We start from the raw sequence: 15837 nt of genomic DNA on the forward strand, positions 1-15837 counted from the left end.
CGTTTGAAACTGAAAGATGGAGCGGTCACAGCGGTAATGATCCCGGTCATGAGTCGGAACCGCAGGTGGCGAGTAAAACTGCTTCAAATGTCTGTTTTGTTGGCAATAGGCACCTAAGTGCATATAATGTAAACAACACGAACGTAGTGAATTCATAAATTCATTATTTATCATTCGCTATACGCTTTATTCATTATAGTGATTCAAAAGTTATCCAGGGATAATGCGATGGTGTATTGTGTGTTTAAATACAGTTGTTTAGCTGACCATTGATGGCTTGTAGACGATCGCTACGCAAATGCTGCACTTGCTCGTCACTCTTTAGCTCCGCTCACACGGCACGCCTCCAGGCGCTCGGCTGATTTCGGAAAGACTCAGTATAGCGCATATATCTTTTATAAATATGATAAAACTAAAGACTTTTGAGATATGATACTATTGCACTACTACTCTATAGGTACTCAAGATTAACATGAGATTGGCAGAAACTGTGAGTGATACCCCCTCTTTAATGTTATAAAGCGACAAGAATACTCTGCACAAAAAAAACAAAACAGGAATATCGACTTTATTCAACAATATCTTCTCTTCCGTGTCATTCTCTTAGGCTATTTATCTTCAGTGCTTCCAGATTCTACATCAGAAAGCCGACTCAGTATTGGCCAAAGCTGATCACGAGATCAACACGATGCATGCGTGTGATGCTGATGACGGAGCCGGCCAATAATGAGTCAGTGTTCTGACACAGAAGAGAAGATATTGTTGAATAAAGTTATTTTTGTCTTGTTTTTCCCAGGTTACAATATTTTTTTTCTCATCACACTGTCAGTGAATGCATTGTAAGGTCCAAGCTTATGCCAGCTGAAGCGAAGACCCAAGACATGGTTAACATTGAAGAAGTGTAAATGAATTTTCATTGTTTGTAATCACAGGTTATCATGCCACCGTTCTGGCCTATGGACAGACCGGGTCGGGGAAGACGTTCTCTATGGGCGGCACGTACACATCGGAACAAGAAAACGAGCCTACGGTTGGAGTCATCCCGCGAGTGATAAAACGAATATATCAGGAAAAATCTAAATGTGCAGACTGTGAATTCCTGCTCGCTGTATCTTACCTTGAGGTATAGCTTGCATACCATGTTGTCCTCATTTATGGATTTAATCATGAAGTCATTTTGTGTAATTCAAGAGGGTGTTTATTTATTTATTTGCTTATTTAATTCTTAGATTTACAATGAAGAGATATTGGACCTGCTCTGCACATCAAAGGACAAACCCGTCATCAGCATCAGAGAGGATCCTAAAGATGGCATCAAAGTGAGTTTTACAACTTATTATCATGCAGATCCACAAAATATTTTTGTAGTATGAGCATGAATATACAATTGACCCCATTTACTTGCTCACCCTCATGTTGTTTAAAACATTTGATTCTGTTTCCAGCTGGTATTAGATATTTTTAGTGTTTGTTATTGTTTCAGGTGGTCAGCTGAGAGTCATCACTGTTTCCCTATGGTATTAATGTGTGTCTCAAATACACTTCCTGTGACCGCTTTCATTGAGACATACAGTACAGTCCAAAAGTTTGGAACCACTAAGATTTTTAATGTTTTTAAAAGAAGTTTCATCTGCTCACCAAGGCTACATTTATTTAATTAAAAATACAGTTAAAACAGTAATATTGTGAAATATTATAACAATTTAAAATAACTGTGTACTATTTAAATATATTAGATCAAAATAATTTATTCCTGTGATGGCAAAGCTGAATTTTCAGCATCATTACTCCAGTCTTCAGTGTCACATGATCCTTCAGAAATCATTCTAATATGCTGATCTGCTGCTCAAGAAACATTTAATGTGTACAATTGTACAAAATATTTGTGTACAATATTTTTTTTCAGGATTATTTGATGAATAGAAAGTTCAAAAGAACAGTGTTTATCTGAAATCTAATTTTTGTAACATTATAAATGTCTTTACTGCCACTTTTGATTGATTTAATGTATCCTTGCTGAATAAAAGTATTCATTTCTTTAATTTCTTTAAAAAAAAATAAAAATAAAAATTCGTACTGACCCCAAACTTTTGAACGGTAGTGTATAATGCTACAGAAGCTTTGTATTTCAGATAAATGCTGTTCTTTTGAACTTTCTATTCATCAAGGAATCCTGAAAAAAAAAAAAAAAAGTACACAACTGTTTTCAACATTGAAAATAATCATAAATGTTTCTTGAGCAGCAAATCAGCATATTAGAATGATTTCTGAAGGATCGTGTGACACTGAAGACTGGAGTAACGATGCTGAAAATTCAGCTTTGATCACAGGAATAAATTACTTTGATCTAATATATTTAAATAGTACACAGTTATTTTAAATTGTAATAATATTTCACAATATTACTGTTTTTTACTGTATTTTTAATTAAATAAATGTAGCCTTGGTGAGCAGACGAAACTTCTTTTAAAAACATTAAAAATCTTAGTGGTTCCAAACTTTTGGACTGTACTGTATATTGAGGTGAAATATGGGTCAACCACTAATCATAACCCAAATTGGCTGGTGTGTTGATATGCTTTACCCCCCACAGTGGATTTTCACCCGCATTTGGCGGGTTAGTGGGTGTTAATTTCAATCCCTGATTGTGGGAAAGTGAGAAGTGGACCACAAATCCAGGCTCAACGCCCATTGGAGCGCTGCCCACAAGGCAATCTTATTTCTCATGTGCCCTGTATGACAGTTGGTGTCTGTTTTTATTTTCTTCCTTCATGGTGTAGATCGTAGGACTGACAGAAAAGGATGTGTTCACCGCTGAAGAGATGGTGAGCTGTCTTGAGTTGGGTAACTCTGCACGAACAGTGGGCTCAACAGCCATGAACGCAGCCTCATCTCGCTCGCATGCCATCTTTACCATATCACTGGAGCAGCGACGCAAAGGAGACAAGTATGTAAACTTAGCATATGCGGTTAAATTAAGCAACTTGTAGTAGTTGTTTGAAAGCTGTCAAATTTGAGAGTTGGCTGTATAATGTGTTTAAGATTTTATAGAATTGGGGAAAATGGCTTAAGTTGTGCCTAATTTGTCACAAGATTATATATTTTAAAATGGACACATATACAGCCTGTGTTTGAAAGATGTGCATGAGAAAAGTGATAAGCTTTTTTTATTTTTGATGCAATAAGGTGCTAATGGAAGTAAAGGTAAAAGTAATTTTCAAAGAACATGTATCCAGGTCTAAAAATACATTGTTATGGTAAACTGCTAAAGTATAAAGCTGTAAAATGTTTGGCTATGATTGTGTAAAAAAAAAAAAAATCTTTAATTTAAAGTGAGAAATTTGTTTGTAAAGGAGTGATGTCATGGTCTCCAAACTGCACTTGGTGGATCTCGCTGGATCTGAAAGACAAAAAAAAACTAAAGCAGAGGGAGATCGGCTCAAAGAGGGTGAGTGCAATCAAAAATCCATTTATTTATATTAGTGCACAACAACTAGGGGTGGGCAATATACCGGTAGAAATGTTTGGCTATCGTCTCTATTATTGCTTTCGTTTGTTTGTTTGTTTGTTTGTTTGTTTGTTTTCCCCCTCCTAATGTTTGAAGTTTTTCAGGTAGGTCTGTTTCATTTGTCTTTTATTCTGTTGTAGTTTTTGTCCTATTGCTAGTATTATTAGTTTCTTTGTTCATTCTGTTATTTTTGGACTGACTGTTTACTTGTCGTCTTCCGTGAGCTTGATTTATGATTCATTTTTTTCTTTAATTGTGATTAAAAAAACATTTTTTAATATTGTAGTAATTTCACAGTTACTCTCTAAATTAATGTAGAAACAACTTGAAGACAGTATATTTTAAATATTTGCTTAATGACATCTTTTAATGAATGAAGTCCAGTATCACTGATACTAATGCTACTGATGTCACTATGACATTTTTTTTTTTAATTTTTTTTTTAATAAACATTATTAACATTTAACATTGCAATAAGAAGCTATTAATTTCAACATTTATTAGGCTTAAAAAAATTTATTTAAGTGAACTTAAAACAATCTTCACATAAACCCATTATAATGTCATATTTACTTGTGTTCTGTCTAACAAGTAGGAAATATACAAAAATTGAATAGTTATCCAACACTTTACAGTCTTCACAGCCTAAATTATAAGTGAAATATAAACTAATCCTTATTAAAGCTACAATTTTCTGTTATCTTTCTTTGATTAACATTGAGACATCACAGCAACTGATTTATCAGGCTGCTGTCACTTTAAGAGCCGCCGCTGCCGAACATGACGCGATCTGACGCGCATCTCATTTTCTCACAACTCTTTAAGTTCATTTAAGACGTTATTTAACTCATTTAAGACTGCTCTTAATGAGGATACTTCACAAAACTGACATTTTGGCATAATTCTGTGTTATTGAAAGAGATTAAGCTCAACTTAATGTATTTATAAGGTATAATTTACCCCAAAATGTAAATTGTCATGTACTCACCGTCATGTCGTTTCAAACCTATAAGATTTCTAAACACAAATAAAGTAATAAAGTAATCTACACCTGTTTCACATCGTGGCTGCACTACCACTTCAGTTGTGCGTTATTTTTCAATAATACAACATTATTCCTTAGTTATTTGCTGAAGCATATAGCAGCACTTACCTTAGCTTCAGGATTAGCTGTTTCTGCATCTCCCCATCTCCACTAACATAAAATAAGTATGTTGCCACCCATACTTATAACCACAGGGACTACTAGTGCTTGGAAGATATCAGAGCTTGAGTTGAAGCCGCTTTCTCGATTTCTCCTTCACTGGACAGCAAGCCAAATAAGTTCAACCAAATGAACTCATGAAATGTTATAAAAATGCTATCTAACTACATCCTTGCATGCATTATTGGTGTTATTTTTAATTTTATTGAGCTTGATTCATTCATTTATTTGCATGATGTGTAAAAGTGTGGCCAGGATATTCTCAAATGTCTACTTTTGTGTTCCATGAAAAAGTCATGGGTTTACAATAACATGACGATGAGTAAATGACAGAGTTTTAGCTTTCGGGGGAACTATTTCGTAAACACATTCTGGATTTTGTCTCACAGGAATCAGCATTAACCGTGGACTGCTGTCTCTGGGGAATGTGATCAGCGCACTTGGTGATGAAAGCAAGAAGGGGACCTTTGTGCCATACAGGGACTCCAAACTGACACGCCTCTTACAGGGTAAGATTCATTTAGTCCATAAAGTCAGTTGTTCATCAAATCCCTTTTTTACTACACCACATTACACTGAGTGAGTGAACTTTAAGGAATTTAAGACGTACTGATCCAGTACTTTTACTCTCACAATGATAAGTTAAATTCTGACTCTAACTCCTAGAGCAGTGGTTCTCAAACTTTTTTCCCAGTGGGCCGCACAATGGTCCAAGTGCAAGTCTCACGGTCCGCATATAATTGACATATGACGTCACCAATGCAAACCAATCAGATTTAATGTTATGGTATTAGCAGATAATACTATTATTATACCAAGATGTTGCACACAATAAATTACAAATAAAAACGAACTTACTGACATTAGCTTTACAATAATAATCAGTAATGCTCAATGAACACACAAACTGTATATACATCAGTTTAAGTTGCTATTTAATTCTGTATGACTCTTCAACAGCATCGCAATAGTCACCAAACACATATCACATAAACGCCTTAATAAGCAAATGTTACTCAGCTCTTTTTACAAACAACACTGAGCGCACTGTAGGCTAATTACAATCTCTGACGATATCAAGCATTCTGTCATGTCGCAATCCCTCGCGCAGCATCGGATCCGCGAGCGCGCAGAGTTGGGCTCATTCCAGCCGCGGGTGCGCTGATGCGGTTATTTTTACTGATTTAAAATACATCAAACAAACACATCGAATTCACAGTTCAGTCTTTTGAAATTGTAGGTTTTGCTTGACAAGTACTTTACTACAGAGCAAACAGGAAGGCTGCCCATCTCGCTCATTAGGCCTAACAGCAAACTGATTCTTCCATTCTTCTTACCTTTACTGCTGATGCTGCGACTCTTCTTGTTTGCATGTGTTCCTTCATTTTATCTTCCACATTTAGCTTTTCTCCTTTAATAACAAATTTGACCATTTTGAGGCTTAAATTTACAAAATTAATGGCTACTGTTTGAATTCTTCCTAAGCGCGCACTTGTGTTTGTTTCGTTAACTGAGTGATTGCGTCATTAGCCTACATTGCCTGATGTCTGAAAATAATAAATGCTCACCAAAATTATTTTATATGACAAGCATTATAGTTCATTTATATTTATTTAATTCACTTTAATTTAAATTTTAAAACAAAAATAAATTGTATGCTATTTTTTTTTATTATTATTATTATTGTGGTCGGCATATCGCGGGCCGCATTTACATTTGTGACGGACCGCAGGTTGAGAACCACTGCTCCACACCCATTCAAACGCTGCGTCGTGCGACTTGTGTCCAATTACATCAAAAGTATATGCTCACTGGGTGTCATGGCAACTGAATCACGGAGGAAAACTTTAAATATCTCGCCTTCGCTTTAATTTCGGACCATCTCCAAAAAGACATAAAACACTAAACAAATGATTTTGACATGCGTTTATCAAAGTAGGAAATCCAGATTTTTAATCCCTTACACACAATTACTGCTGTTGAAATACGAAATGGAGGCGGGTCCGGATTGAATTCCCTCCGGGTCCGGATCCGGACCGGAGTCCGGACTTTGAGAAGTGCTGTCCTAGAGCTTTCTAACTACAGCCTAGCAACTGGCCTGCATACATGCTAAAACATTGCTAGTATTATTACCATGTTAGAATGTTAATATGGTAAAACATGTTAACAATGCCTAACATAAGACAACGTTTGTCTTTAAACCTTTTCAATCAAGTTACAGCATTATTTTTTTTTTCTTTAAATTGATGTACAATTAGAAAAGCTTTATAAATAAAAAATGCTAAAGCAATGAAATGAAGGGTGAAATGGGAATGTTATTTGTTTTTAATTTAGCAGTAATTTTTGAAATGACAAACTTTTTATAGTTTAGGTTTTACTCCTGGATTTTTTAAATTTTTTTATTTTGCTAGTTGGTCATGAAATGCTTCTCAAACCTTTTCCCCAGACTCTCTCGGCGGTAACAGCCACACCTTGATGATTGCGTGTGTCAGTCCAGCAGACTCCAACATTGAGGAGACCATCAACACTTTGCGTTATGCTGACCGTGCCCGTAAAATCAAGAACAAGCCTGTTCTCAATGTTGACCCACGCGCACTAGAAATGAAGCGACTCAAACAGCAGGTATTTTGTCTAGTGTGTTTTTTCAAAGGACCGCTGTTGCATGACAAGTTACTTAATTTTAAGTTGAATGATGATTTTATTTATTTTTAATACACAGGTGCAAGATCTTCAGGTGATGCTCCTACATGCCCGTGGTGGTGTTGCTTCTGTGCTGACTGGGTATGGCATAACATTTTCTCGGGTAACACTTCACAGTAAGGTTCCTCTGATTGGCCATTGTTCATGCGCTCATATCTGTGATTAGCAAAAAGCATGTTGTAAATTGAAATCTTTCTCGCTCTTCACAGAGCACTTACACAGATACACACGGGAGCATTTGAAAGCAGGCATCTATCAGCGGATACTTTAGTCTGTTTTTGAAGTGTTGATCATTGTAGCCAATCACAGACATGTCTGTGAACAAAATGGCCAATCAGAGGTGTTTAAGAATCCACTCAACCGCACTCAAAATGCTAGAGGGAAATGCTGGTATTGTCACATTTTTAAAATTTTAGTACAGACTTTGTACCAAAGTCAGTACTTTTGACAACCCTAATTAACACCCATCAAATGCGGGTAAAAATCAACTGTGGCAGATGTGAAGTAGCCGCCAGGCCCAGCTAACAACTTGACACCAACTAATCAACACCTACTTCATCATTGTATCGTTAGATGAGAAGGAGAGAAGAGCGATACAGGACTAAAATAACATTAGCTTTCAAAGGATCCTAATGCAGGAATATAGTTATTTATTTTCAACAATGTGAATGTCTCAGTTGAGCTTTATTTGTATTTGGTTCATTTCACTGTGGATTCTTTGGTAAATCAATGGCATTTCGGCACAGGCTTTGCAAACAGACTTTTTTTTTTCGATATGGACTCAACAGTAATGCAACAACATGTAAATAACTGTGTTCATTCTAATGCCTGATCTGATATTAATGATTCATGTACAGTCAGATGTTCTTTGTCTGTGTGTCAGTAAATCAAACCAGTGACTTAACGCTCAACTTCACGTTGTTTCTCTTAGTAGGATGAAAATAATCTGTTATTTAAATGGTGATTAAATTATATATAGAAAGCAATCAAAGAACGCTCTCTTTACAATCGCTGGAGCTGTCAATCAAACAGAGCGAGTTTATCAGTGACTGAGTTCTGGACTCTTGCCAAAACTCCTGTTTTATTCAATGAATCTCTTAGTTATATTGTGTTTGCACTGTTGGATATGATGAAAGCATTCGTTAGTGTGCAGAAATTGAGTTGAAATGATGAGATCACTGCTTTCATGCGCTCAACAACGTGTCTACGGTGATCGGCTACAATGTTATTGGCATCAATGCAACCTTTCATGCCACAATCTAAATATAATGCCATAGATCTAAATGTAATGCTATAATCAACACTTTTCACAGTTGGTTAATCTTGAGAGCTGTAATGGTAAAAACGTGCTAAAAGTTTTCGAGAGTAATACTTTGCTATTTTATTGGCAAAGATGTTAGCCAATCACAGCAGTGGGCGTTTACACTGAAGTCTCACAGCGTTCAAATAAGAGGGCTAAAATCAGGGTAGGAAAAATGGCTTTTATTTCTAAATTATGACCATTTTTTATGTAAAAAGCATATTAACATTATCAGTGCACCCCAGGAAACATTATAAATCTGTAAAACAACGCAGTTCATGACCCCTTTAAATATAAAAACTGCCTTGTGCTCTGTTCTTGAGTGTTGATTATTATATCTACATCTAAAGATGTTTGATTTGCAGGTCTGAGCCAGCAGAGAATGTGTCAAAGATCCTGGAGCAGAATCGCTGTCTGCAAGATGAGAACAGCAAACTGAGTCGAGAGCTGAGTGAGGCCGTGGGACAGACTGCTCTCATGTTTGAAAGGATCATCATGGTGAAACTTGTTTTTTAGTCTATAGCTGTCTAGTTCAGAGAATGAACATTTCAAATTTTGTGCATTAATTTAATTATTTATTTTTTTTTTCTTTTAGACAGAGCAGACAAATGAGAAACTGCAAAGTAAGCTAGAGGAGTTGAGGCAGCACTCAGCGTAAGCATCAATGTCTTGCCAATCTGTGAACTAATGAGGTTCAGTAATTTGAATAAAATCTCAATTAAAAGATTGATCTCTAATTCCAGGTGTAAGTTGGATCTAAAGAAAGTGGTCGAGACTTTGGAAGACCAGGAACTGAAGGAGAATATGGAGGTGATCCAGAACCTTCAACAGCTCATCCTAGACCTGCAGGTAAAGACCTGAGATTGACCATTGTGGTGGAAACTTTTAGTGGAGAATGTATTGTTTTCTTTAAAATTGGAAATGGGGTTTTCAGTTGAAATAAGCCCCCCCAGAACTGGCTGCCTTGAACGGCTACAACAATGCTTGACCTGGCAATGCGTTGATGACAAAGACTCTTGAAAGGGATAGTTCACCCAAAATGAAAATTATCCCATGATTTTCTCTTCCTCAAACCATCCTAGGTCTTTGTCTCTCTTCTTTCAGATGAACACAGAGATATTTAAAAATATCCTGTCTCTACCAAGTCTTATAATGGGCCTGTTTTGAAGCCCAAAAAATAATGCATCCATCCATCATAAATGTAATCCACAGGGGGTTAATAAAGGCCTTTTGAAGTGAAGCTATGGGTTTTTGTAAAAAAAAATATATATTCACATTTAAAATTAATATAATATAGTATATAGTATAGTATAGTAACTAGCTTCCGGCAACAGCCCTATGCATTGATTTTCTGTGGAAGAGTAACCCCTGACCCGACGCATGATGAACGCGGAAGCGTAGAGGATACGGCAAAACAAAACGCTGGTCACGAATTAGAAGTCTAAAAAGAGAAATTCTAAAGTGAAATGTTGGAGGATTTCGATATAAGAGAAGAGGAGCTTGAGTTTGTTGCCCAGCCCTATTTGTTTGATCTGCGAGAGCCATCTAAACTTACACTACTCCTACATCCTGTGTCATACATCGCTTCAGGGCTTACCCATTTGGCGCCAGTTGACTTGCGCTGTATGCGTACGGTTATCTGGCAGAAGCTGGTTATTTTAATTTATAAAGTTTTAAATATAGATATTTTTCTTACTAAAACAGAAGCTCCAGTTCACAGAGAGCGAGACGGCAGAAAGCACATCCTGTTTGTTTTCTTTATTTTACAAAGGCACAACGTTTTCTTGTTATTGTGAGTTTACACAAATAAAAGTAGACTTCACAGTTTCGAATGATATATTTTCAAATGATATGCTCCAAAAATGGAGTATTTTAAAGGGATAGTTCACCCAAAAATGAAAATTTGATGTTTATCTGCTTACCCCCAGCGCATCCAAGATGTAGGTGTCTTTGTTTCTTCAGTAGAACACAAATGATGATTTTTAACTCCAACCGTTGCCGTCTGTCAGTCAAATAATGCGAGTGGATGGGAACTTCTACAATAAGAGTAAATAAAACTTGCATAGACAAGTCCAAATTAAACCCTGCGGCACGTGACGACACATTGATGTCCTAAGACACGAAACGATCGGTTTGTGTGAGAAACCGAACAGTATTTATTATCATTTTTTAACTCTAATACACCACTATGTCCAACCGCGTACAGCACTCGTTAGTAAGGTCTGATCGCGCTCTGACAGCGGCAGTGATGTCTCGCTCTCATTGAAGTCTACGCGTGAGACATCACTGCCGCTGTCAGAGCGCGATCAGACCTCACTAAGTGAATGCTGAACGCGGTTGGACATAGTGGTGTATTAGAGTTAAAAAATGATATAAATACTGTTCGGTTTCTCACACAAACCGATCGTTTCGTCAATGTGTCGTCACGAGCCGCAGGATTTAATTTGGACTTGTCTATGCAAGTTTTATTTACTCTTATAGTAGAAGTTCCCATCCACTCGCATTATTTGACTGACAGACGGCAACAGTTGTAGAGTAAGCAGATAAACATCAAATTTTCATTTTTGGGTGAACTATCCCTTTAAGCTGTTTCCGCTGTTATCAGAAAAATTGCAAATGATCGGCTCCTCCATGTCTTGCAGTAAGATCGCTATACTTCAGCTTCCACACTCCGCACAAACACTTGAATATGTACCTAATAATAGAGCGCTTTTATCTAGGTTAACGTTAGAGTGAGCGGCCATGTAAAGTTGCTACTACTTATTCAACACGTTCCTGCCCGATGTACTGTAATTACAGCTGTTAACAATCTGTCCCTCACATGTAGCCGGTGTGTGCAGGGAAATTTCTACCCCATCGTTTGAAGTGGGGTCCAGAAAAATTTGTTGCGAGGTCTATCTGGACCTTCCCCCTACCCTTCCTACCAAAAGAGAATCAAGAAAGGAAAGGGTAGAAATGGGATTGGGCCTTAGTCTGCTTTGTGTCACACGGGTGCTAACTTAATGTTTAAAAGAGTATTTAAACATTTCTAAGGCACCATAAACACACTCCAAAGAGTTACCTGTCGGTTGCTGGTTGTTGGAAGGATGTTTTCATTATCATTAGTTTACAGTGATTTGAAATTGTGCAATGACTTGGTCCAACAGAGCGAGAGTGTGGGGATTGCTGCCACCATTGATGCCATGACTTCAGGCAGTGCTTCACCTCTGGAGGCACACACTCCTGGAGGATCTGATACCGGCCCACCAGTGGTATGTATTTTTATTTCAATGGTTCTCAACTGTAGGGACCCACCACTCTTGGCTATGTTCAGACTGCAGGACTCGCTGTCCAAATAAGCACCTTTGAGTTGCAGTGCAGAACTCCTCCGTCGCACAGGAAAATGCCAAGATCTTTGGACATACCGCTTGAAAACCGTATGAATGCTTCCAACATTTTCATCACCAGTTTTGAGTTTTTCGCATTAAGCGTTTAAAATCCGATTTGAGTTACCAGAGTGTCCAGACTGAGAGGCATTCTGTAAAAATCTGATCTGGAATCGCAGTTTAAACCACCTCCAAATGTGGTTTGAATCACATTTGAAAAACACAGATTTCATGTGGTTTTTTGCTGTCCAGACTTTACAAAACCCATCTGGATAAAATCTGGATATGCAAAAAGTAGTTTTGTGCTGGCAAACTGAACATGGCCTTTGTATGTCTTTCTTATTTGACATGACTGATTCAGATAATCAGCTTGTTAGGAGAGAGCTCCATGAGCTGAACTAGTGCTGTGTCTGAAACCGCTCTCTATCCACTATATAGTGCACTGTATTGGGTGTTGGCCATTTTGTAGTGGTGTCTGAATTCTGAGCGAACAACTTAACTCCCTACATTCGTTAACTGGTTTATACCCACAGTACACTTTCACTTGCTTCATTTTGTTCATTTTGTACACTCAATATAGCTAATATAGTGAGTGCACCCAAATGCCATACAATATATAGGTATTAGTGAACGAGAGCGGCATGTTCTCTGACATCCACTTTCATTGTTTGGCAATGCACAGTGTTAAACGTCCAGCTAAATAAACTGATTAGTATTGCATGAACAAACGGAAGTTGTGGCCATTTTGGTATAGTTTATCATATGCTACAACCTTTCTTATATGCCCAACTGATATGTAGTCAGGGCAATTTTTTTTATTTTTATCTTTTAAACTCGTTTGTGTTTTGCTCAAATGTTCCAATTTAGGACGTCAGTGCTGATCCCCAAGCCAAAAACTCTCCTGAAGCCTACACAGCCCAGCATGCACTGCGGCAGGCTCAGATGTCAAAAGAGCTGATTGAGCTTAATAAAGTTTTGGCACTGAAAGAGGCTTTTGTCAAGAAGATGTGTCAGAATGACAGTCATTTGGAGCCCATGCAAACAGAATATCAGGTAAGCCTAGAAACCAAATCCTAAAAATGATATCGGTGAACAGCATGAAAGTCATGTTAATGTTTGTTTCACCCCTCCAGGAAAATGTTCAAAGCCTGCAGACTGCAGTTGGCTCTCTGCAGAAAGAGAAGGAAGAGCTCATCCATGCTCTGCAGTCTGCGAAGAAGGACACCAATCAGGCCAAGTAACTCAATATCTGTGCCAGCTTCAATCCAAACTTAAACTGCCAGTTCTAATGCTGCAACACGATGACACTTTGATAGTTTATTATTTTCATGTCTTGTTTCACTCTAGACTGAGTGAGCAACGCAGAAAAAGACTGCAGGAGCTGGAAGGACAAATCACAGAGTTAAAAAAGAAACTGCAAGATCAGTCTAAGCTGCTTAAACTCAAAGAGTCAAGTGTGCGCAACGTGACAAAACTCAACCAGGAGATTCAGGTTTGTGTTTACAAAAAGGTTTCATTTGCTGAAGGTCATTATGTCCTACGATTGTAAAGACCGAGTTGTGTGCTGGTTGATCTGTGCAGGCTATGAAGTCCCAGCGGGTGCAGTTAATGAGACAAATGAAGGAAGACTCTGAGAAATTTCGGCAGTGGAAACAAAAGAAAGATAAAGAAGTACTGCAGCTAAAGGAGAAAGTGAGTGTCAATCTTACATTTTTACATTCACAGATGAATGTTATGGTGTTTGACCATTCCAATTTTTCAAAATGTTATATTAATATGGTTTTGTAGGAAATTAGATGTTTATTGTACACGTTTCAGGATCGTAAACGGCAATATGAGATGCTAAAGCTGGAGAGAGACTTCCAGAAACAGGCCAGTGTTCTCCGTCGCAAGACTGAGGAGGTGGGCTGTTTCTCCAAAAGCTGTACAACAACTCTGAACTAATTTTCACTTGCTGTTTTGTTGATGTCTAACATCTAACATCTCCCTGCTCAGATGATAGGACAGTGTTTCCCTATGCAGTGGGTGATTATTTATTCAGATTTTTTTTTTTTAAATGTTCATCCTTAGGCTGCTGCTGCTAACAAACGTCTAAAAGATGCACTTCAGAAGAGAAGTGAAGTTGCAGAAAAGCGCAAAGATGTTCAGAACCGCGGAGCAGAGGGTGTCGCCAACAGAGTCAAGGTACTTTTAAAAAAACAAAACAGGGTTTGGTTTGACATCCAGCTTATTTATCATTTATTTTTGGATCTTGGCTAATTGATTCAAATACAGTTTTATTTTTAAATGGTCTACCAGCTAAGGATGCATGATGTATTGAGGGTATGCACGTGACGTCACCGTTACGACTGCGGTCACGCCCGCTAAGTGGCAAAAGACTGAGCGGCAGCATTGGTTTTCAGCATGAATGCTGCGAAAAACACATCCAAAATGGGAAAGAGCTTTGTGATTGACTGTACAAACAGCTTTGACACAAAACCTGAGATATATATTTAAAGACTACAGAAAGCAACAGAAAAAAAAGCAAATGGATCACTGCAATTCACAGAAACAGCTGGACTCCCGCAGAGAAACATGGATTTGCATTTATCATTTTGTGTCAAATTGTTGGATTTTGAGGTAAAATCATACCGTACATATTGTATTGTTATATATATTGTGTTGACAACTCATCAATTAAATATTTTCCATCTTATATTCTGCATTTTTAAATAAACAATACTGACAAAAACTATACTATAAAACTTTATATGTTTTAGGGCTGGACAATATGACGATATAACATTGATATAAGTGATTACGCGGATTTAAACCTACCTATATTGTAGTTATATAAAATATCAACAGGCGGATTTGCTTTATGTATTTCCCCGCCATCGAAATCAGGCACATATAAATGTCAGGAAACACGATTCGAGGCTGCATGTCAATATCCATGGATTAGGTTTATTTGACAAGTTGTAAGGAACACTTTCGAGTCCAACCTTTAGTGTAATTCGTTTGTTTTACTCGCGTTTTCGCAGTTTCCTCTATTAAATCCAGTCATGCAGCAGGTTCTTTTGCCACTCAGTTCAGCTGAGGGAGCGCGTTTTCGGTCGGGGAAGTGACGTCGATGCATACCCTCTATTGATGCCATACAGGTTATTGGTTGATATTACAGAATTTTTTTTTTTTTTATGATAATTAAAAAAAAAAAATGTATTAACACTTACTAGGGATGCTCCGATCAGGATTTTTGCAACCGACATGACTACCGATTTCTTGTCATCATGATTGGCCAATGCCTATCCTGATCATTCACAGCTGATACTTACTGTATTTAATGAAGAATAAATAATGTTGAAACTAGAAATGAATCTCTTTTCCCGCTGTCAAAAGAACTGCATAAAACATAACTCTGAAACAATAATGCTAACCGTTGAATTTTTATAGTGGTTTATCATCAAACCAAATTTGCATCTTAGAGGGACTGATTGTTGTAATTGTTGTCATTTTACTTTAAGAACTGGTTGCTGAACGAGGTAGAAGTGCTTGTGAGCACAGAGGAGGCCCGCCGGCATCTACAGGACCTGCTGGAGGACAGGAAGATGCTGGCAGAGGAGATTGCTCAGCTTCGCCAGCAGATGGAGGCAGGAGAGAGACCTGTAGCCAAAGTCCGGGTGAGATTGGCACGCACCACGTTCAGCGTGGAATACTAACATACATACTACATTTGTGTCAGGGCTTTGTAACAATGCAAAGGCAGACCCATAAAACAAAA

General features: G+C 37.6%; 1 protein-coding gene across 1 annotated transcript in view; it reads left to right on the top strand.

Annotated features, from left to right (window-relative positions):
- Positions 1–15837, top strand: part of kif4 (kinesin family member 4) — a 39676-nt gene that overhangs the window by 6956 nt on the left and 16883 nt on the right. The window contains exons 4-21 of the mRNA XM_048166042.1: positions 933–1123; positions 1230–1319; positions 2781–2947; positions 3354–3448; positions 5102–5221; positions 7159–7334; positions 7432–7493; positions 9078–9210; positions 9308–9366; positions 9456–9561; positions 11859–11963; positions 12945–13130; positions 13211–13314; positions 13425–13569; positions 13659–13769; positions 13896–13979; positions 14148–14261; positions 15581–15736. Coding sequence (XP_048021999.1) covers positions 933–1123; positions 1230–1319; positions 2781–2947; positions 3354–3448; positions 5102–5221; positions 7159–7334; positions 7432–7493; positions 9078–9210; positions 9308–9366; positions 9456–9561; positions 11859–11963; positions 12945–13130; positions 13211–13314; positions 13425–13569; positions 13659–13769; positions 13896–13979; positions 14148–14261; positions 15581–15736 — 2204 coding nt within the window. The remainder of the gene's footprint in view (positions 1–932; positions 1124–1229; positions 1320–2780; positions 2948–3353; positions 3449–5101; positions 5222–7158; positions 7335–7431; positions 7494–9077; positions 9211–9307; positions 9367–9455; positions 9562–11858; positions 11964–12944; positions 13131–13210; positions 13315–13424; positions 13570–13658; positions 13770–13895; positions 13980–14147; positions 14262–15580; positions 15737–15837) is intronic.

Source organism: Megalobrama amblycephala, linkage group LG18, assembly GCF_018812025.1.
Source record: "Megalobrama amblycephala isolate DHTTF-2021 linkage group LG18, ASM1881202v1, whole genome shotgun sequence".
NCBI lineage: Eukaryota > Metazoa > Chordata > Actinopteri > Cypriniformes > Xenocyprididae > Megalobrama > Megalobrama amblycephala.